Genomic DNA, 21113 nt, shown 5'->3' with positions numbered 1-21113 from the left:
CCTGTCCTTGCAGGAAGCCTCACATATTACCACAGTAACAAACAGAAGTCAGCCATCTTTTTGTCTCTCGTCTAAACCTACTCACGGCACACACAAGTTGAACAATAGGTCAATGTCAAGGTGACACTGGGGTGATTTTAATTTCTCTATTTATTTTCCTCTCACATTTATAGAGACAGTGAGTCACTCAAAGAAAGACCACCAGTGTTTTCCTCACACACTCCTCATGCACCAGTTTCTACTCCTGCCATATCCCCCTTAAGCAACTTAACTCACGGTGAATTCTGACGTGTGTGTAGAGGGATACATGAGGGATCAGATGCAGAGATGTGCAGCCCTGAGCTGGCACTGGTATGGGGCCTCAGCTGAGGCTGTTTCAGGGATGAACAGCGGTAAGTAGTTAAGAGGAGTAAACTATATCTTCCAGACGAGCCAAGATAATAAAAGATCTTCGACTCTCTTTCCCTTTTCTCTCTCTCCCTCCCTCCCTCTCTCCCTCTCTCTCCCCCTCCCCCCCCCCCCCTCTCTCTCTCTCTCTCTCTCTGTCTCTCTCTCTCTCTGTCTATCTCTCTCCTGTTCGCACAGTATCAACACGACCTCCTCATCATCATGTTCTCTCTCGGTCTCTCTCTTTATTTGATTGGTTAGGAGCAGTAACAAGCATCGTTAAATTGATTGCCCGCATTAACAAGTCACATCTGATTGGTTAATCACCGTAACAAGTCTCACATGTCACAACATTTCTTTTGACCAATTTTGTCGTCTACGGGATGCCCATAAGGATCTCCTACCTCATATAGAGGTATACCCTCTATAAAGTGAGCAGTGATATGGGTGGTGGGAGAGGCACAGGAAGGGGGCGTGGCCAGTATGCCAACTGCTTAGAAGCACCGATAAGTCTCATATTATTGTCTAGAAGTGCGAATGTCTGGCCTTTCAGTCCTTTAGGTCTGTCTACCTGTCTGTCTGTCTTCCCGTCTGTCTGTCAGCCTGTCTACCTGCCTGTCACTGTCTATCCATCCGTGCAGCCGTCTCTCCATCACAGGGCATGTGACAGGATTGAGGCTCATCAGATGACATCAGGTTAAAGTCAGAGTCAGGTCAGAGTCCACCTCGGAATGATCCCTTCAGAGAGCCGTGTTCTTAAGATGTCCAAGTGGGGACCATAGATATATATAAAGACTAGATGTCTTACGGCGGAGTCTAGAATGTCCGAACATGGCGGCCATCTTGCTACAGTCAACTCGCTCACCCATAACATTGTGTTGGTGCTACATGTACTTTTTAAATGACCATAACTTGCATAACCGATTTTGAAACGGTTTGGTTTGTTATCAACGTCAGAGATGTCGTTATGCCACTGCATACTTCTATTCTTAAAAAAAACAAAAACATAATTATTCATAAGTATGCAGTGGCATAACGACATCTCTGACGTTGATAACAAACCAAACCGTTTCAAAATCGGTTGAAAATTGAGCAAGTTATGGTCATTTAAAAAGTACATGTAGCATCAACACAATGTTATGGGTGAGTGAGTTGACTGTAGCAAGATGGCCGCCATGTGCGGACGAGACATCTACCCTTTATATATATCTATGGTGGGGACTGCCTTCATGAGATCCCCAGCTTCAGTCCACACCTTCCTGGGAAGAAACAGTTCCGTTTTTGGATTGTGAAGACAGGGGGCGACACCAATAGCAAGGAAGTTCACCTACACTGAGTTTTGTTGCAGGAGGAGAATGGGGAGGGGGGGATTAGGAAGTCCTGTGTGGTGGAACACCCCTCGACACCATCTGGCTCTGTTGATCTGTGATTGGTGATCACTGCACCCCAGGAAGATTAGCTCGTCCCACTTTGGTGACAGCTAATGGGGATCCTTTTAACAATAAACAATAAACTGCAACGGCCGCTAATTATCCGAGCCAACTCGTTGGCATGGCTGTGATTTACTACCCCCAGGTAGTATTATCTACTATTCCCGGTCAGCGAGTGTTTCTTATTGGCTGAGAGCTGCTGCTGAGTTGCGGTTCGGGTCAGAACCAGGCTAAGACAAGCTCATCCTGGCTCACGAAGCATTCCCCCGCCCCCTGAGTGGAGCTGACGGGCCCTGAGAGACGAGGGGGACCCGGGGGACACACCGTCACCATGCCAACCGCTCCACCGCTAGTTGGTGATCCCCAACCGTGAGCGCGGGGCGATGAGAAGGTGTCTCTCTCCTGGCTGACTAAGCCAGCAGGAGCTATTGTTAAAACGACCTCAGGTAGACTTGATTTAGCTCGTCCTGAGTGGAGAGCATGACGGAGGGCTGCACCTCCATTCTGTGGTGCCTGATGAACCAAATCAAACGCATGTTCTCAAAGAGGATTTGATGCCTGGATGGCGAAAAAAACATTCCCTCTCGTGCGGGTACAGAGTAGCAAGTGGAGAAGCAGTGAGGAGTTGATCTTACCTCCCCACGAGTTGGGATGCAAATCAAACGACCTTTCCCCCACCCCTCCCCGCCTGGTCGCCCATGTTGGAGATCATGGGTCATCTGCAGCTCAGCCTCTTCATCCAGGGAATCTCATTCAGTCCACTCAGGACACCTGCACACACACACACACACACTCACCCACTCTTCTCTTACCTGCTGACCTGGTTGTTGCCCTGTCTGTCTGTGTGTGTGTGTGTGTGTGTGTGGGGGGGCCCTCCCACACACACACACATCCACCCACACACACACATAAATCTCCTTGAACCAAACTACTGTTCCTGTCATCCTGAAACACAGTAGATATTTCTCCTGATTCCCTTCATCTTCATTCGCACATAATTGTTCCTTCACGTGTTCAGTGTCTCATTAACTCTGATGGAATCAGACGTGTGCTGTGGTAAATAACCTCTGGCTTCACTTTAACCACCCACAACCATCTGGAAAACTTTGAGTTTAAAAGTTCTAAAGTATCTTTAGTTGCAGCCATTAACAATCAGGCAATTTCTTCTGGATTCTAACCTGAACCCTAGATCCCAGGTTTTTAATTTGGCCCTTCTTCTTCCTGGATGGTCAAAGCAGTCTCCTTTGCTCACCACCCCCCCCCCCCCCTAGTGGTCAAAGCAGAATCTCCTTTGCTCACTACATCCCCCTAATCAGGGCTGTATATACTTTGCTCGCCCACCCCCCCTCCCCTGGTGGTCAAGGCTGTCTCTGTTATGCTCTTCAGCTTTGTAACCTTTGTTTTGTTTACATATATAGACTATATTTGTTGTACTTTTTTTTCACACAGTGAAATATTTTTTCAATCTATCGTTTCCAAAACATTCTTTTACACACAACACAAAGAAGTTTGTATCATCTTTTTTCTTTCCTTTTTTTCCGCACACAGCAAAAGGAGAGGATCGGAGAATTTACAATCGTTTTTTTTACCTTTCAAAAAAAAAATCAAAACTTTTTTCACAGACAGTGAGAGGAGAGGAGTGGAGAGAGGAGAACAGAACCGCCTAAAACAGAAAGATTCTTTCGTATAGTATAGCAGAGTCCTCATCAATGATGCAAACTTTCTTTGGGAAGCAGAGAGACAGAACGGAACAGCCTAAAACAGAAACCTTTCGAAAATGTTTTCACACACAACACAACAATGTTTGTCGTTTTAGTTTTTTATGTACAGTTATCTATTAACAGTTAGTTAATTTACATTTACAGTTTATCCCAGTACTAAACATCAACGCCAAATCAACACACAATACAGTTATATCCAGCAGTTACATTAAATAAAATATCCATAGTGTTTCAAAAGATAATTCACACAGAATATTTTACAAAGGGATGACGACAGCATATTTCAAAAGCCCTTGTCCTAGAGCAGTGGCGATTTTAGACCATTTTTAGGGGTTCTCAAGCACCCATAAATTTCATCTCAGCACCCCTAAAAATAATTATAATAAAAAAATACAAAATAAAAAGTATTATTATTTATTATAATTTGATGCTGGTAGTTCATGAAGAAAGGGACATTAATTTAGTCTCACCTAAATGCAAACTCTTTACATTTTGGTGAGACTCACCTTTTTTAAACCAAAATGGGTAACCTACGTGATTCATGCAGAGCCGATGAGGGGGGGGGGGAGGGGGAGGGGGGGTCGTGGCGGGTCGTGGCCAACACAGCATTTTACCCGTGCTTCCCAACTTTACAACTGGCTATGGAACCAATCGTCACTCCTAATGCCTAAACCTCACAGCCAATCAGGGGCAGAGAGGGGAGAGGTTTACAGACCCATCTTACATCATCTAGTAGAAACCATTTTAATACAATATAAAAAATTATGTCTATTGGATGTGTGTTAGCTTTACAGTAAGTGATGCTTTTGACTTTTGCTTTTTAAAGTAGTTCAACACAGGTAATCCTGTTTGTTTAATAGTTTTTTATGATGCATGCTATACAACAAATGTCTGTTTAAAAGAACATGACATTGTTTACAAGAGCACAGATTCTACATAGATCTAGCCTCTTAATTTTGCTCTCAAAGTGCATCAGATTCATGCGTTTAACTTTAAAATGTAATACATTTTCTTTGGGGGGACCATGTCCCTGTAGCCTGGCTCTGCCTTCCTACGTACTTGCGCTCAATTTTGATTTTGCTTCTGTACTAGGTCTGGCCATGAGGTAAGTAAGTCAGATGTCTCTGGTAGATTTTCTACCGGCCAATCAGCGAACAGAGGGAGTGGCTGTCGTGCGCTAGTTTGTGTTGTAGTTCCGTAATGGCGGCGGAGAAAGATGCGAGCGAAGCCATTCGGTCCATTGTGGCAACGCTGCCGAATATCCATAAGCTAAAGCCAGAGCAAGAATATCCATAAGATAAAGCCGGAGCAAGAACAAGTTTGAGTTTTGTTGGTGGCCATGATGTTGTGGCCCTCCTCCCCACGGGGTTCGGGAACAGTTTGATTTTCCAGCTACGGCAGCTAGCTCTGTTACAGTAGTGGTGAAGGAATTGACTAAGGTGAACGCTAGCGATTGGTTATGGCAGATCAGAGTGGCTCTGGGCAGATCCAATAGTTTTAAACTTCAACAGAGTACCCGCCTACAAGGAAGTCAACGCTTGTCAATGGAGCGAGGCCAGACTCTCTGTACAAATGAAATGTATGAGAGTCTGGTTAGGACCAGGCTAATGTCCCTGGACCCCCTAGAGGGTCTGGGGTTCGCCCTATCCTTCTCATCTTTTTGATCACTGACCTGTTTGCATGCCTGTTATTAGCAAAGGGGTTTAGCACTTTTGCAAAGCACTGTATTCATGTCACATTCTCATTGGGGGCTGAGCACCCCTAAAGGTCTGATCCTAGAATCGCTCCTGGAGGGCAGAGCCATAGGGCAGGCCATGAGATGGGACAGAAACGAACGAGTCTGACGGCAGACTGCTGATGGATTACCTGGACGGGTGGCTGTTGCGTAACTTCTATAACCTTCAGTTGATTAAACATTATTCTTGCATGTACTCGTATTACTCGACTGTCCTCAAGCTCTCCCCTCGTTCCCTCCTCTCCCTCCCCCACTCGACCCTTCTCTCTTCTCATCTCCTCTCCACCTTGTCTCTTCTCCCTGCCTTTTCTCTAACACTTCACTTACAAACTCTCCAACAAATTATGCAAAAAAAAAAATATATATATATCATTTTATGAAAAAGGGGCCGCTGATCTGACTCGGACTCCGAATTAGCAGGTGGAACTGCGACGTAATAGCAGAGCTGAAATCTACTAACAGCAAACGAGAATTGGCTCTACTAAACGTATGGTAATCAGATGCACAATGCTATTAACGGCATCGTGTGTCTCCCCTCTGAGGGACTCAATTTGGACATTACAAATAAGTGTTTGCTGTAGAAAAAGGTGGGCGGAGTCTCTGTCGGAGAGAGAATCAACAACGAGTAGTCCTAAAGTCAAGGTTCGGTATTTTCTGAGCGGAGAGATAAAGGAACTCGAGCGGATATCCCGTTCAGCATCTTTACAACATCCACTCGCGACGCTCGGATGCTCTGTAATACAACAACGCACGCGTGGGCGGCCCCCTACGCGCGAGTCTTTCAGACCCCAAGTTCCTGACACCCAGCGATTCATCCATGTCCACCATAGTAGACCGGTTTTTAGGGGCAGGTAACTTTGCAACCGTAGGGTTAGGAGATTAGGGTTCCTTCTGATTTCACGAATTCGATAGCGATATAAATTGGCACTGCAGTTGTAAATGCGATAGCGATAGAAATTGGCACTGTAGTAGTTAGTTAGGTTATAAATTGCAAAAAATACAACTAATGGGAATTCATTTTACTCAAAACATGTTTAGTGGTCTAACCCAAACCCTTTAATTCCCCCGGGTCAGAGGACGATATGGACAGAACGGTTCTGAGAGAAAGCGCTCCAGCCATCTGCTCCTTGTGGATATGTAAAACCTCGGAGAGTTTCCTATTCATGATGAAACTGGAACTGGGTTTTAAGTATTAAAAACACAAGACGATTCGAAACAATACCTGCAGTGGCATAGACCTACATTTTGTAAAAAGAAAAAGAAGACTCAACAAATAAAGGACTTTCAAATGACCACCACGTTAAATTAGTTAATGCACAAACAAGGTGTTCTGTGGTGTTTGAGGTAGTACAGTAAACCTATAGCGCCTTAACAGGTGTTGCAGCTGTTCACTGGGTTACACCTCCACAACCTCCTTCATTTAGCGTCCATAAAGTTGAACCCTTAAACAACCAATACAGTTCAGTCAGGTCCTGTATTTTAAATCTACAAGACAGGCTAGTTTATACCCCAGTTATATAATACAATTATAATATTAATTCATCTTCTATGACCCTTGAGTGAAATTACTCCTTAATGGAAGGGTTTCAACATAGTTTTTCACTGGAATCTTGACTGAAAACGTTTGAGAATCAATCCTTGTATCTGATTTTCCCATCAAAGCTGTCTGTTTATGAAACAGCAACTGTGCTTGAGGGTGGCGGGATCTGAACCTCCAACCTCTTGAGCAGCAATCAAAAGCTCTACCACTTCGCTATGCCTAAACTAATGAATTACCTTTGATATAAAAACATACACACATGTAATTTCCCCCACAGGATTGGCATTTGACACCCTTTCCTATGACCTGAACATAGGAACAGCATGGAGCCATGAACTTGCTGTAGCAGATCACCATGATTCTGTGTGTGTGTGTGTGTGTCAAAGAGTTTAACTACAGTGCGTGTTCCTTTGTAACTGCAATGTGTGTGTGTCTTGTGTGACTGCAGTGTGTGTTTGTGTGACTGCAGTGTGTGTGTTTGTGTGACTGCAGTGTGTGTGTGTTTGTGTGACTGCAGTGTGTGTGTGTGTTTGTGAGACGGCAGTGTGTGTTTTGTGTGACTGCAGTGTGTGTGTGTTTGTGTGACTGCAGTGTGTGTGTGTTTGTGAGACAGCAGTGTGTGTTTTGTGTGACTGCAGTGTGTGTGTTTGTGTGACGGGAGTGTGTGTGTTTGTGTGACGGCAGTGTGTGTGTTTGTGTGTGCTTTGGCATTTCTGAGTTCAGAACACGTCCAGTTCATGAGTCTCCTCTGATCTCTGTGTGTGTCTCACCTTCCTGACAAGCACCTAGAGCAGGTCTCGCTTGTACAGGTTCCGGCCCCGTGCTGTCCCGGCCTCCCAAGGCCTCCTCCCCAGCGTTGAACTTCATGACGTGGATGACGTCTGTCGAGTCGTCAGAGCTCCTACTAATTAAGGTGGTATCTGTTACCGGACCCAAGTTGGTGTTGTTACTGGAGCTGTTACTAGGGCTTTTGCCAGTGCTGTTACCAGTGCTGTTACCTGCAGACAAGGTGTGGTACCAGCTCCGCAGCCTCAGCGCCCAGCCGGGCAGGAAGCGTGGCAGGTAATCCCACAGATCCCGGCAGCGCAGCCCGTACACCACGGGACTGGCCGACTGCGCCACAGAGAACACCAGGAAGTTGAGCACCCGGGCGAGGAGCCCGAGGCGGACCCGAGAGATGATGACCACGCAGGGCAGAATGTGGAAGCTCATCTGCAGGACGTGGATCAGCGCGGTGCGGCGGACCCTCCTGTTGGACCTGGTGAAGTGTCCGGCTCGGTAGCTCTCCATGGCGAGCAGGGCGTTGCTGAGGAGGATGAGCAGCACCAGGAGACCCAGCAACACCAGGCTGCTCAGCCGCGGCGCCCAGCCCTCCAGCGCCGTGGAGCACTCCTCATCCAGCGCCAGTGCCCCCTCCCAGCCCAGCCGCGCCCCGGCCAGGGCGGTGAACAGCACGGGGCTGAGCAGAGCCAGGAGCCACACCACCACCATGACGGGCCTCTGAATGCAGCGTACCAGCGCCCGGTAGTGTAGCGGCTGCAGCACGGACAGGCAGGCGTTGAGCGCCATGAGGGTGAGGTTCATCATTGCTCCGCGCGCCGCCACCACCTGGAGGTCGAACACGAGCCAGCAGAAGAGGCGTGGCGCTGGAACTCGGGAGGCCCGGACGGAGTGGAGGATGCAGCCGGCAGCGTTGAAGGCGGCGATGCAGGTGCAGTGCTGGCAGAGGAGCAGGAAGGAAGCCTTGGAGCGCAGCTCCTGCGTGTGCCTCACCGTGACAACGATGAGGTAGCAGAAGTACCCCGTGGCGAAAGACGACGCTCCGTGCACCGCCGCCTTCACAGAGTCCAGGACACGCATGCTATCTGGACACAGCATCGGGGGGGGGGGGGGGGGGGGGGGGGAGGGGAGAGACCTTTCAGTTGATTACTAGCTGAGTAATAGGTGGCAGGATAGACCACCATTCCTTTCTCACCTGTGTCTGAGTCCTCCATCCTGCTAGACGTGTTGTTCCACATCCCCGTCACAGAACACCGGAACTCAGTCCTAAAATACAATAACTCAGTCAAACTTAAATTGTGTAGCCCTTTGGCAGTATCACATAGGACTTCACCAGTGGGTGGCCACAGATCAGCTCAGAAAACCAAACATCAGTCATCCCCTCCACCAGAGAAACATTAATCATCCCCTCCACCAGAGATGGTTGGTGATGAAGAGAAGTCCAAAGCTCCATTGACAGTTCTCGAACCCAATCAACACAGCCCAGCCATGACAACTAAATACCCCACACACATTTAAATACCCAAGACTTAGAGAGAATCTTCTAGTACCTTCTCCACCGTCACACTTCCACCGTCACACTTCCACCGTCACAACCAACAAAACAAAAAGAAGAAAAGAAAGCACACAAACACAGACACAGCCAGCAACAATTTAAACTGTCTATGTACGTCTATAAAAGGATAGAGACACATGCAATGCCCCTGTCCTCTGTCCTCTGTCCTGGACTCTGCAGGGGATAGATGAGGACCCTGACACCCTGGCAGCATGGAGATCCTCCAAGGCTTGTGTCTGTCTGGGGGAGACGACACAGCAGCCAGACCCTCGACTGGCTCCTCCCCCCAGCAGGCTCCTCCCCCCAGCAGGCTCCTCCCCCCAGCAGGCTCCTCCCTCCAGCAGGGACGGGAGGGTGGAGAAGAAAGCAGCTCCGCTCTTTTAGATAAGAGGAGCACACACACACACACAAATCCACAACCACACACACACACAAAGCCACAACCACACACACACAATCGCACACACACTCCAAGGCCTCTCCACTCACCGTTGTTAACAAGCACGTATGATCGGTGAGGTATTGAGTGTGTATGTATATGTATGTAGCTGTGTGTGCGTCTGCTTATCTGGTGGATAAGGGGTGTCCCAGCGGCCAGCTTCCCTCCAGATTCACGTCACCGTACAGACACTCCTTGTATGCTACCTTACTGCAATGTGAACTGGCGCACATGCACACAGGACATATTCCTAGTTGCAAGTAGGGTTTCAATTAAAATAAAATATTTTAAAGGATACGTTCATGAATATGAAAATCTACAATAATTTCTATTTAATAGTCATCAGTTATTTTTTATTTATATATACAGTATAAAAGTGGTATTGAAAATGCGCAAACATGGCCTGTTAATGCAACAGCATTTAGGTTTTCAATCGCTAAATATAACAGTAGTAGATTAATATATGTTAAATTCCCTAAATCATTCATACTTGCTCCTCATGTCTCTTCCTGGAAAGTGGCTCCTAAGAAGTGAATGAGTGACATGACTTCATGAGGCCATAGCTGTTGCCTAGCAGCTATTTGAAAGGAAAGAAATTCAGATTCACAGAAAATAACTTATACTCTTTGTTCACAGTCTACAGCTGCTTGGCAACAGCCTTGCCGTGTGCTTGTTAGGGGTCATAGCATATATAGCATAACTAAACTTCGATCGATACTGACAACACTGATGCATTGGGTTTAATATACCATGCAATGTGTTTTATATATGTAATTGCAACTAAAACACAAACTTAAATCCGAACATTTAAGTTGTTTAATGCAGGAAGACTAGAAGGAGAAATACGGTTGTCATACAGAACAAATGAAGAAGAAAAAAAGATGGGTAACTGGAAGAAAAACTGAAGTAATTTTTTCGACGTGTGATTGCTTAATTATTCTTTACAAATGATGAATTGGTTGATGAATCCTCTACAAAGGCTTCAAAAACATTATGAAAAATACATCAGATGTCAAACATCTGTATCAGGCCCAATCAGAACCAGTCATAACCAGTGCGATCCAGCAGAAACCAGTCAGAATCACCAGGGTCCAGCCAGAACAAGCAGGAACCAGTCAGACCCAGTCAGAATCAACAGCCTGAGATGACCTGTCCTCACTTCAGTCTTCTTCCTGAGTCTCGTTTCCAGTCTCCTCTGCCGTTCCCTGGATCTCTCTGGACCCCAGACCCCTTCCTCAGACCAGCCAGCTGCCTCCCTGGGAGGTTATGGCTGGGGTTGGGGTCGGCATCCCCCTCCTGGCCTCCCTGGTCCTCCACGTAAAGCCACACCTGAGTTTCAAGGTTAGGAGTAGGGCTAGGACCAGTCCCAGAGTCAGGACTAGGGCCAGGGCTAGGACTTGGACCAGTCCCAGAGTCAGGACTAGGGCCAGGGCTAGGACCAGTCCCAGAGTCAGGACTAGGGCCAGGGCTAGGACTAGTCCCAGAGTCAGGACTAGGGCTAGGACCAGCCCCAGAGTCAGGACTAGGGCCAGGGCTAGAACCAGACCCAGAGTTAAGGCTAGGCCCAGAATCAGACCTAGAGTCAGGACTAGGGCCAGGGCTAAGACTAGAACCAGACCCAGAGTTAGGGCTAGGCCCAGAATCAGACCCAGAGTCAGGACTAGGGCCAGGGCTAGGACTAGAACCAGACCCAGAGTTAGGGCTAGGCCCAGAATCAGACCCAGAGTCAGGGCCAGAACCCAGGCCCATGTCTGAGAGTGCCAGGCTGACTGGGTCAGCAGTGCGGGGCTGCGCGGGGCTCCGTGGGCTCCGTGGGCTGCCTCTCCTCCTCCGGCTCAGCAGCTTCTGCAGCTGCAGCTTGCTGGTGAAGAAAACCTGCCTCCAGCCCAGCTCCCGGGCCAGGGAGCACACCTGGGGGGAGGGGGCCCCACAGCTGCTCAACACGGCCTGCGCCCAGAACTCCTCCGAGTCACACACCTGGAGGGGTTGGGAGGGGGGGGAGAAGCAAAGGGGTGGAGGAGAAGGGAGGAAAGAGAAGAGGGTGAGGAGGAGCAGGGGGGGGGCAAGGAGGAACAGGGTGAAAAGGGGAGTGTTGGTAAACATGGAAGAGAAAAGGAACAAGGAAGTTGCAGGCAGAGACCTAAAATTATATTTAAAATTATGCTATTATCTTGTAATTATGCTAATATCTTGTAAAGTAGAGACCACTAACCACTGGATGACAGAATCTGCTAAATGTTAGTGATTTGTAGGGGGGGGGGGTGTAAGAGCCACTTTTGAGAGATGAAAGGAGGTAGAAAAGAGGTTAAGGCACAAAAGAACCATCGAATATATATATATATATAGATTGACCTGAAGACGAATCTCTGTCTTTGTCTCACACACACACAGCCGAATGCCCTCTGACCTGTCTCAGCCTTTGCGAAGTGAGTCTCAGTCTAGCGATGTCCTCGAGCTCCAGGTGGGAGAGGATGCACAGTAGCAGTGCGTCCGGCATCCGCTCCAGGAAGTCAAACTCGCCTCGACACAGAGCCTGGCTATAGCGTAACGTTTTCTGCCCGTACACGACCCTCACTTGGCCTGAGCGGAAACAACAGTTCTGGTTTTATTCATCTACGGACGACTAGTATGTGCATTTGTTGGTGAACATGGATGGTTGTCGTGACCCGAACTTAACCTTGAAGTCGGCTGTCTTCCAGGAAGTCTTTATGCTGCATCCGAAGCTCGCCCGGTCTAGCGTTCCGGAACTCACTTCGCAGGGATATCTTCCACGACCTCCAAATCACCTGGAAGAGTTGTGTTTATGGAAAAGAGAATGCAGCAAAGTTGCTAACTAGTCTTAATTTTAAGTAATGTTAATGAACGACTCAAGATTGGGAATTTTGCTAGTTCTAAAACCACTCATGTTGAATGTGAATTAGCTACCCCAGACAGAAATAAAACATGTATATAACATCGGCGACGAAACTTCACCAACATACTAACCTCGGTTTTGGTGACAGTAAACTGGTAATAGTCTTTTGTAGGTGCAGGTCCTTGTCCGTCAATTTCAAATAAACTGTCTCCTAATAAACACGCCATCTTGAATGCTTTACTTGGTTGCCGTGGTAACGACGAGGCACAATCGATGTCCGTTCTTCGAATCTGCATTCAGCTGAGAGAGATAAAATAGAGGAGAGCGCACAAACCGGTGTACGATTGAATCATGCAGGGCAAGTGCAAATTAATGGCCGGAACTTGCCCTGCCTGTCAATACTAAATATATTCACTACTCTACTAACTACACAACAAAGGGCCAGATCTTCGCTTCTAACCATGTTGTTAACAAAGGGGTTATGTAGCTAGACTAGCCATGTGACGTTAAGGTCGGGGTGAGAAGGGAGACAGACAGGGCAAGGCCGTACAAACATACATTAGCACACTGAATAGGCTACGTCTTTATACAACACACCGAGGTAGGCCTGTTATGGAATTTCTCTGGGCAATACAAGACTAATCAAACTCTTTCGCTACAGAGTACTTGTTAGTCAATCAAACGCCAACAACAACATTCCACCAAACAACTACCCTCATTACTGCAGCAACAAGACAGTATGATTGCCGATGTGGCGGGTGAGTTCTGTAATAAATGTATTTGGACTGGAAAGAGCGCTGGTGAAAACACCTCCAATCAGAGGTCCTTGTATTAGCCTGACCATAATGACAAGAGCTGAACCACATCACACACCTGTCCTGACAGATACAAGCTGAACCACACACACACCTGTCCTACTGACAGATACAAACAGTACCACACACACCTGTCCTACTGACAGATACAAGCAGTACCACACACACCTGTCCTACTGACAGATACAAGCTGAACCACACACACCTGTCCTACTGACAGATACAAGCAGTACCACACACACCTGTCCTACTGACAGATACAAGCTGAACCACACACACCTGTCCTACTGACAGATACAAGCAGTACCACACACACACCTGTCCTACTGACAGATACAAGCAGTACCACACACACACCTGTCCTACTGACAGATACAAGCAGTACCACACACACCTGTCCTACTGACAGATACAAGCTGAACCACACACACCTGTCCTGACACATACAAGCTGAACCACACACACCTGTCCTGACAGATACATGCTGAACCACACACACCTGTCCTACTGACAGATACAAGCAGTACCACACACACCTGTCCTACTGACAGATCCAAGCAGTACCACACACACACACCTGTCCTACTGACAGATACAAGCAGTACCACACACACACACCTGTCCTACTGACAGATACAAGCTGAACCACACACACCTGCCCTGATAGATACAAGCGGTAACAAACAGAACAGAGAAGCAACGCAACAGACTTTGACAGTGGAGGTGACACTGTACATTACATTCAATAAGTCTAAATTTTTGCTCAAAAACATAAATCGGGCTTACCCATTTTCTTTTGTTGATTTGCATTGATACGACAAGACTGTTAAATTCACACTGTATTACCCAAGAAAAAACCTATAACCATAGGCCCATATGTAGTTAAAAATCTTTAATATATTTATACATATATTTATATATGTACACATTGACTTACATAATCATGTCGTTATGAGTAAATTGTAAAATCCATTGTTAGTGATTGGTGGCACAAGTTAACCTATTCCCTTTCAGAGCCAGGTCTGTGTGAACGTGTTGTACCTTGCCTGGATAGGTAACAGTAGTGTACAGGTGGTGTACAGGTGGTGCGCAGGGGCACAGGCCTCCACCTGTACTCCCTCACGATCCATCTGAGATTACGGAGAGGAGGTAGAAAGCAGGGGGGGGGGAGGGGGAGATTAGATCATCTAACGTGCCTGGGATTACAGTAGGCCGAATAACAGCCTGGCAGGTATAGGATTAAAGAGGAGAAGGAGAGAAAAAAATCTTCAACCATCTCCATCCTCTACCTCCCCCCCCCCCCTCCCCAGCCACCTTCTTATCATATGACAACTGTAATCTATGATCTCCCCCCCCCCCCCTCAGAACTCATCCAGGTTCTCTCCCTGTACAGAACCATATGGAACCCATTGTGTTTGTCCACTCACTTATAGATAACGTACATAAAAACATGATTACAAAGGATGATATGCACAGAGAGTATACAGTCTCATAAACAATGTAATAATATATATATATATATAGAATGTGTCTATCGTTCCAAGGGCATCTTTCCAGAATAGTCCTGTAGTTCATAGTGTGGTTGTTTCTGTCCAGTGTCCACAAGCATTGTTTTTTTTTCCTTTTTCTTCGTCTTTGTGTGGTGATCAGAAGTGTGTAGTAAAGTCACTGGCGGCGGATGTGCTGAGTAGGTGCTGTGCATGCTGCCCTCTGGTGGCGGAGGCTGGGAGGTGCGCTACAGGAAGGGGTTGGTGGAGGAGCCCCCACTGGGGAAGGAACCTGCTGGGGCTCCCGCCTGGAGGGGGGAGGGGGGGAACGAGAGAGAGAGGAAAGAGAAAGAGTAAGCGATCAGGAGAGAGATATATTCTGCTGTACTTTCTATAAGCACCATCAACAGTATATGCTGCTTTGAATAAAAGTCGCTCTGGATAAGAGCGTCTGCTAAATGACTAAATGTAAAAGTGTCTATTAATTGAAAAACATGTAAAAGGTGTGCTTACCATAAAGGGGTTATTGGTCAAGCCAGGCCCTGCCATTGGCTGGCCATAGGGGGCGATAGAGGGCTTAGTGTGCCCATAGACTGGGTATCCTGGACCTGAAGAGAGGGAGAGAAAGATAGAGGAGGAGTGAGAGGGAGAGAAAAGGGGGTGAGAGAGAGATGCAGAGATACATTAGCAACCAGTAAACCTGTTTCTCCACGTGTGACGCTATGAGACCTGCTGCCTTCTACTGCCCCCTGCTGGTGTTGCACAGCAACTACACACACAGAGGAGGTGGAAGGAGGGGGGGGGCACATTAACCATTTGACTGGGGGTAGAGGGTGGAGGAGGAGGAGAGAGTAGCAGGGAGAGGGTATCAGGGGCACACTAACCATTGGGCGGGGGGTGGTAGTTCCCGGGGGGGTAGGGGGCCGTGCCGGGGAAAGGCTGCTGGAAGGTTCCGCTGAAGCTGGTCGGGAGGCAGAAGGAAGAGGAGTTCCCGAAGCCAGCGGGCATGCTCATAGAGCCGGTACCGAACGAAGCTGCACACACGCACACGCACAGAGGGACACATGCACACAGAGAGGGAGAGAGAGAGGGAGGGCGAGTGAGAACTGAGAGACACTCTTACCACACAGCTGGATCTGGTGCACTGACACTAACAGGATTTACACACACACGCAATCATACACACACACCTGCTGCTGGAGCTCTGCCATTGGTCTGGAAGGGGTTGGTGGCCATCTCCGTGGCAACAGCCACGGCAACAAACGGGTTGGTGGACGGAACAGCTGGAAGACACACACACACACACACGTTACCGTCACCTGAAGAGGCTGTGGTTCATAGGACAGTGTTTTGTTCCACACACACACACCCTCACCTCCGAAGCCCTGTTGCATGCTGGGAAGGACAGGCTGGGTCTGGGCAGGAGAGCTCCCCAACACGGCTCCAAACATGTTCCTAAACACACACACACACGTGAGTGTGTCTGTACGCATACAGCATACGCATACACATTGTGTGTATATAGGTGTGTGTGTATGATGTGTGTCTCACCCCTGCACGCTGCTCCCAGTAGGAGCGGAGGAGGACAGCTCGTTGTCCAGCTCGGCCAGGGCAGCGTAGCGGTCACCGGCAGAGCTCCCCTGCTGGGCCTGCGCTGGTACTGCACCCGCCATGGAGGGGATGGGAACGCCCCCGCCTACACACACACACACACACACACACACACACATAGAATACACACACACATAGAATACACAAACAGTCAAATCATCAGGCAGGTTTTACTCATACATCTCACAGAATAGACTGTCCAGTTTCCTAGACTGTATCAGGTCGTATGAGGTGAATGTGGAGTGGATATGTGATGGTGGGGGTACCTGAGGTAACAGAATGTGAGGGTGGGGGTACCTGAGGTAACAGAATGTGAGGGTACCTGAGGTAACAGAATGTGAGGGTGGGGGTACCTGAGGTAACAGAATGTGAGGGTGGGGGTACCTGAGGTAACAGAATGTGAGGGGGGTGGGGTGCCGTAATGAGATGGAACTCCGGAGTTGCCAAACGCCTCAAAGTTGGCAAAGTCTGCTGCCCCGGAGTTAGCCTGAGTTGCTATGGCAACGGAAAAGGAACACAGGACGGGTCACATGACAGGAAATGTCACAAGGACAGTGATGACACAGCGATGACAGTTTCAGCGACACCAAAGGGGCGCTCACATGAGACGGCAACCAAAAAACTCCACGAGCACCACGAACCCCACGAGCACTCCACTGTGTGTAATCAAACGTCCCGTCACGGCTGGTTCATGACTCGGTGCGGACGCCACTGGCCCAGCCAGTACATTAGTAGCAGTCACCAGTTCTTGGTAACATGCAGGAGACATTTTGGGGTGGTAAATAACATGGACAAGCTAGTTTTAACTTCCTGATTTGTACAAAACAGGAAGTACGTATTAGAGCCCGACCAATGTATCGGCGGGCCGATATTATCGGCCGATATTGAGCATTTTCCAAACTATCGGTATCGGCATTTATAAGTTTCATATCTTAAGTTTGTATTTTTATACATTTTATTTATCAGAAACTGCATTAACATTATTTTAGTGAGGAAATAATAACAGGAGTCAGATGGCTGAGCAGTTAGGGAATCGGGCTATTAATCAGAAGGTTGCTGGTTCGATTCCTGGCCATGTCAAATGACGTTGCGTTCTTGGGAAGGCACTTAACCCTACTTGCCTCGGGGAATGTCCCTGTACTTAGTCGCTCTGGATAAGAACTAAAGAACTAAAAGTGACTAAATGTAAACTACAAATAACTACTGTTAGGGAAATCAGTTTGTTTTGTTACGCGTTTCTGGATTTTTTAAATATTTTTTTATATCGGCTGATATCGGAATATCAGATTTTTAAATCACCAAATATTTGTATCGGTATCGGCCTTAAAAATCCTTTATCGGTTGGGCTCTAGTATGTATAAAGATATTCACAAAAAAGGCCAGTTACGTTGCGGTACAGAAGCCTTCCGATTAACATGCCAAACTGGTAAATGACATGAGGCTGTTCTTTACAATTACCATTAGCAATGCTAACAGGCATTTCAGATCACCACTTCCTGATCTCCCTCGCTAACTCACAGCTACGCAAAAGAGCTACAAAAAAAAAAAGAAGCAGTTCTTGACCTAGCGAAGCGCAACTGTTTTTAGCATGTCTCATGTGAACCTCTATTTGTGTAACATCTCTGAATAAAACTGGCAACTACCAGAAAAATCTACTTGCATTCCATTTCTCATAAAACATGATTTGTTGCTCCTTTATAGGCCCCACCCACATCTTACCTGATTGGCTGGGGAAATGTGCAAAGTTGGCGAAGTTAGCTGAGCCTGCCGCCTGATTGGTCGGGGCGGCGAAGATGTCACCGCCCAGGTCTGACAGCAGATCAAACTTTTTCTCCTGAACAATGGCACGGGCTTTGGAGCGACTAATCCCAGGAGACTAGTGGGGAGGGACAGACTGAGTGTGTGAGTGGATACACGTGTGTGTGTGTGTGTGTGTGTGTGTGTGTGTGTATGTGTGTGTGTACGTGTGTGTACCTGGCGAAGGGGGGTCTTGTTGAGCTGCAGGGTCTTCAGAGGAGGGACCTCTGGGGTACTTCCTGTGCTGCTGGCTGAGGAGCCCGACACGGACGCCTGGACACTGGACAGCGCCCTCGCCTGGTCTGGAGGAACATACCTGCACACAGGCACACATTTATATATATACACACATACATACAGACACACATATGTACACACACACACACACTGCTCACCATCTCTTCTTCTCGTACTTCTCCTGGAGAAACTCCTTCACCTTCTGAGGCTCACGGAAGTCCGGGATGACCAAGGTCCTGTCATCATACAGGCCCAACCAGATGTGTTTACACACCTGGGGGGGAGAGGGGGCAGAGAGAGAGAGATAGGGAGAGGGGGGGGGGGGAGGGAACAGAGAGGGGGAAGGGAGAAAAGACAGTCATCAAGAGAAGGAATGCAAATAAAGTTTAGACTGATAAACTACTGAGAGAGAGAGAGAGAGAGAGAGAGAGAGAGAGAGAGAGAGAGAGAGAGAGAGAGAGAGAGAGAGAGAGAGAGAGAGAGAGAGAAGTGAAAAACTGACAGAGAAACTACTTCGGAGATCTAGGTAGAGAGAGAAGGAAAGGAGACAGAGAGAGAGAAGAAATGAGTCAAAGAAACCACTGTCTATACATGCAGGGGAAGTCTATACATATAGAGGGAGTCTATAGATGTAGAGTGAGTCTATAGAGGGAGGGCTGACATCTGTACCTCGTTGCTGTGTTTCTGTAGGAACTCGATTTCCTGTTGTGTGAATGTTGTCATTGAGATGGACTTCACTCTGTGGGGGGGGTTGAGACCTCGTCTGAGGGGGGGGGGGGGGGGGGGTCAGATAGAAGAACAAACTGTTAATCAAAGATCAACTCATTTTTTTGTAACCGTCCTGTGCTCTCTGATCCTACAAAAGCTGATCAGAAAGTGGCTGCTGCTGCTGCTTGTAGTGGTGGTAAGGGAGTCGTTCAGAGTCAGACAAGGAGTCGTTCAGAGAGTCAGACAAGGAGTCGTTCAGAGAGTCAGACAAGGAGTCGTTCAGAGAGTCAGACAAGGAGTCATTCAGAGTCAGACAAGGAGTCATTAAGAGAGTCAGGGCGACAGTGAGATGATAACATCCAGCACTCTGCCTCAAACTGCTCTTCAGAGTGAGAGTGACTACACAAAACACGCTGTTCTGGCTGGGGTTCAGTTCGGTCCTGAACCCCACCGAGTGTTCCAGTCAGGAGAAGAAATTGGCCGGCAGGCACCGAACTAAAATGTCATTATTGATTACCCCCAAGGAGAGGAAGAATGGGGGAATGAGATGGGAGGCCGATGTTTTTGGCCTGAACTTTGCCTTGCAAGCCACGCCAGACATGCAGTCCTGGGCGTCCTTCCAGGAGAAACTAGCGTCCGAACACCTTTCTGAGAAACTAGCTGTTTCAAGTCGTTTGCGATCTATTCTGCATACAATAACGCGCCTTTCTCTGGTGTTTGTTGCCGTTTGAGGTTTCTGTTGCGTTCAGCTGGGAGTGCTTTTGTGATGTGGACATCGGTCTCAACAGCTGCTTTTATTCAAGATAGATAAAACGCAACATGTCCACATCGTTTGGGGAGTGAGACACGAGTACGAGTTGGCGTGGACGGTGACGGCTAGATCTAGACAAAAGCGACGCGCTCCAATTCACTATCTGTCTGTCACAATACATCTATGGATGAAGTGATGAATAATTGATCACCGAGGCTAACCACCTATCCTCCGTTTCCCACATGACTGTTACGATTACGGTTCTTGGTCCACTCCTCTTTCCGCTCTTTAAACCCGGTTCACTCTACAAGTGGTTAGATCCACCCAACGACACTTTGCTTATCTCAGGGCGTGAGTGTGTGAGAGCGTATTGCTATGTCAAGCACCGGATGTCCAGCTCTGAGGATAAAAGTTCATCTGCCCCCCCCGTGACTGGTTCGCCGGTAAAGCGGTGACGTGCTGTTTTGAAACACTGATCAAATATTTGCCCGTTTTTACATCAGCGACAAACTGTTCACAAACCGTGCAAACCTTGAACCTCGGCAAGCCATTGATGTTGTGTGAGAAAATCCCCCGGACCAGTCGTCAACACGAAACTCTCTAGTACAGCTAGTGCTGTCCCGACCCAACACACATTTCTTCGTAAACAAAGCATGCGACCCAGCCCTTTCCTACTGCCGGCCTCGAGCTCACGATTGCGTTACCTGTCCTGTGGTGAGTTGCTAGCTTTGCTGGCTAACGATAGCGGGATCCCTCGCATACAAAACATACGTTATACTTGACGTGTTTACACCTGAGTAGCTAATATATAGACGGTATTCCCAGCGCGGTACTTACAGTATTCCCGAACAGGTGGTACAAACGAAAGATCCCACTGTCATGTTGGCGTAAGTCGGGCCGCGCTGATCACAATCAAAGCACTTTCTATTCGGCGGTTGGCTCGTCATCTCGCGCAACATCTTCAGATGAGTCTCCTCTTGTTTTCGCTTCGCACTCGTCGCCATGACCGAAACGATGGGCTACCGACAGCGAGAGAAGTTTATCCCGGACTTGGGTGGGGAGGTCTTCGGCGGCAGTCGGCTCGACGGCGGTAGACACCTATCTGGGAGGTCTAGCGGGGACGGGGCTTGCTCTTCTTCGTGGAGGGTAGAGATGCGGTCTACCCCTTCGATGCTCGGCTGCCACCTACTGGCGAGGAATGGTTACTTGCGTTTCTTATCTTTGTTCTCAGTCCCGCGACTGTGTCTCGTATCTGCCAATAGTGTT

At 48.0% G+C, this 21113-nt stretch overlaps 2 protein-coding genes across 2 annotated transcripts; both read right to left on the bottom strand.

Moving 5' to 3' along the window:
• Positions 1 to 2036: 2036 nt before the first annotated feature.
• On the bottom strand, positions 2037 to 8673 carry LOC136958773 (uncharacterized). The gene is made up of 2 exons (XM_067252873.1): positions 7584 to 8673; positions 2037 to 2110 (listed from the first exon to the last, which is right to left on the bottom strand). The coding sequence occupies exons 1-2, from the start codon at positions 8671 to 8673 to the stop codon at positions 2037 to 2039; spliced, it is 1164 nt and encodes a 387-aa protein (XP_067108974.1).
• A 5949-nt stretch (positions 8674 to 14622) lies between these two features.
• On the bottom strand, positions 14623 to 21000 carry agfg1b (ArfGAP with FG repeats 1b). Its single transcript, XM_067253175.1, has 12 exons — positions 20685 to 21000; positions 19058 to 19151; positions 18547 to 18662; positions 18329 to 18467; positions 18074 to 18230; positions 16739 to 16849; positions 16295 to 16439; positions 16119 to 16198; positions 15934 to 16026; positions 15628 to 15777; positions 15257 to 15351; positions 14623 to 15051 (listed from the first exon to the last, which is right to left on the bottom strand). The coding sequence occupies exons 1-12, from the start codon at positions 20849 to 20851 to the stop codon at positions 14992 to 14994; spliced, it is 1407 nt and encodes a 468-aa protein (XP_067109276.1). The 5' UTR covers positions 20852 to 21000; the 3' UTR covers positions 14623 to 14991.
• Positions 21001 to 21113: the final 113 nt, after the last annotated feature.

This window comes from Osmerus mordax, chromosome 16, assembly GCF_038355195.1.
Source record: "Osmerus mordax isolate fOsmMor3 chromosome 16, fOsmMor3.pri, whole genome shotgun sequence".
NCBI classification, from domain to species: domain Eukaryota; kingdom Metazoa; phylum Chordata; class Actinopteri; order Osmeriformes; family Osmeridae; genus Osmerus; species Osmerus mordax.
The sequence above is the reverse complement of the archived record's forward strand: the minus strand, read 5'-3'. Positions and strand labels throughout refer to the sequence as shown.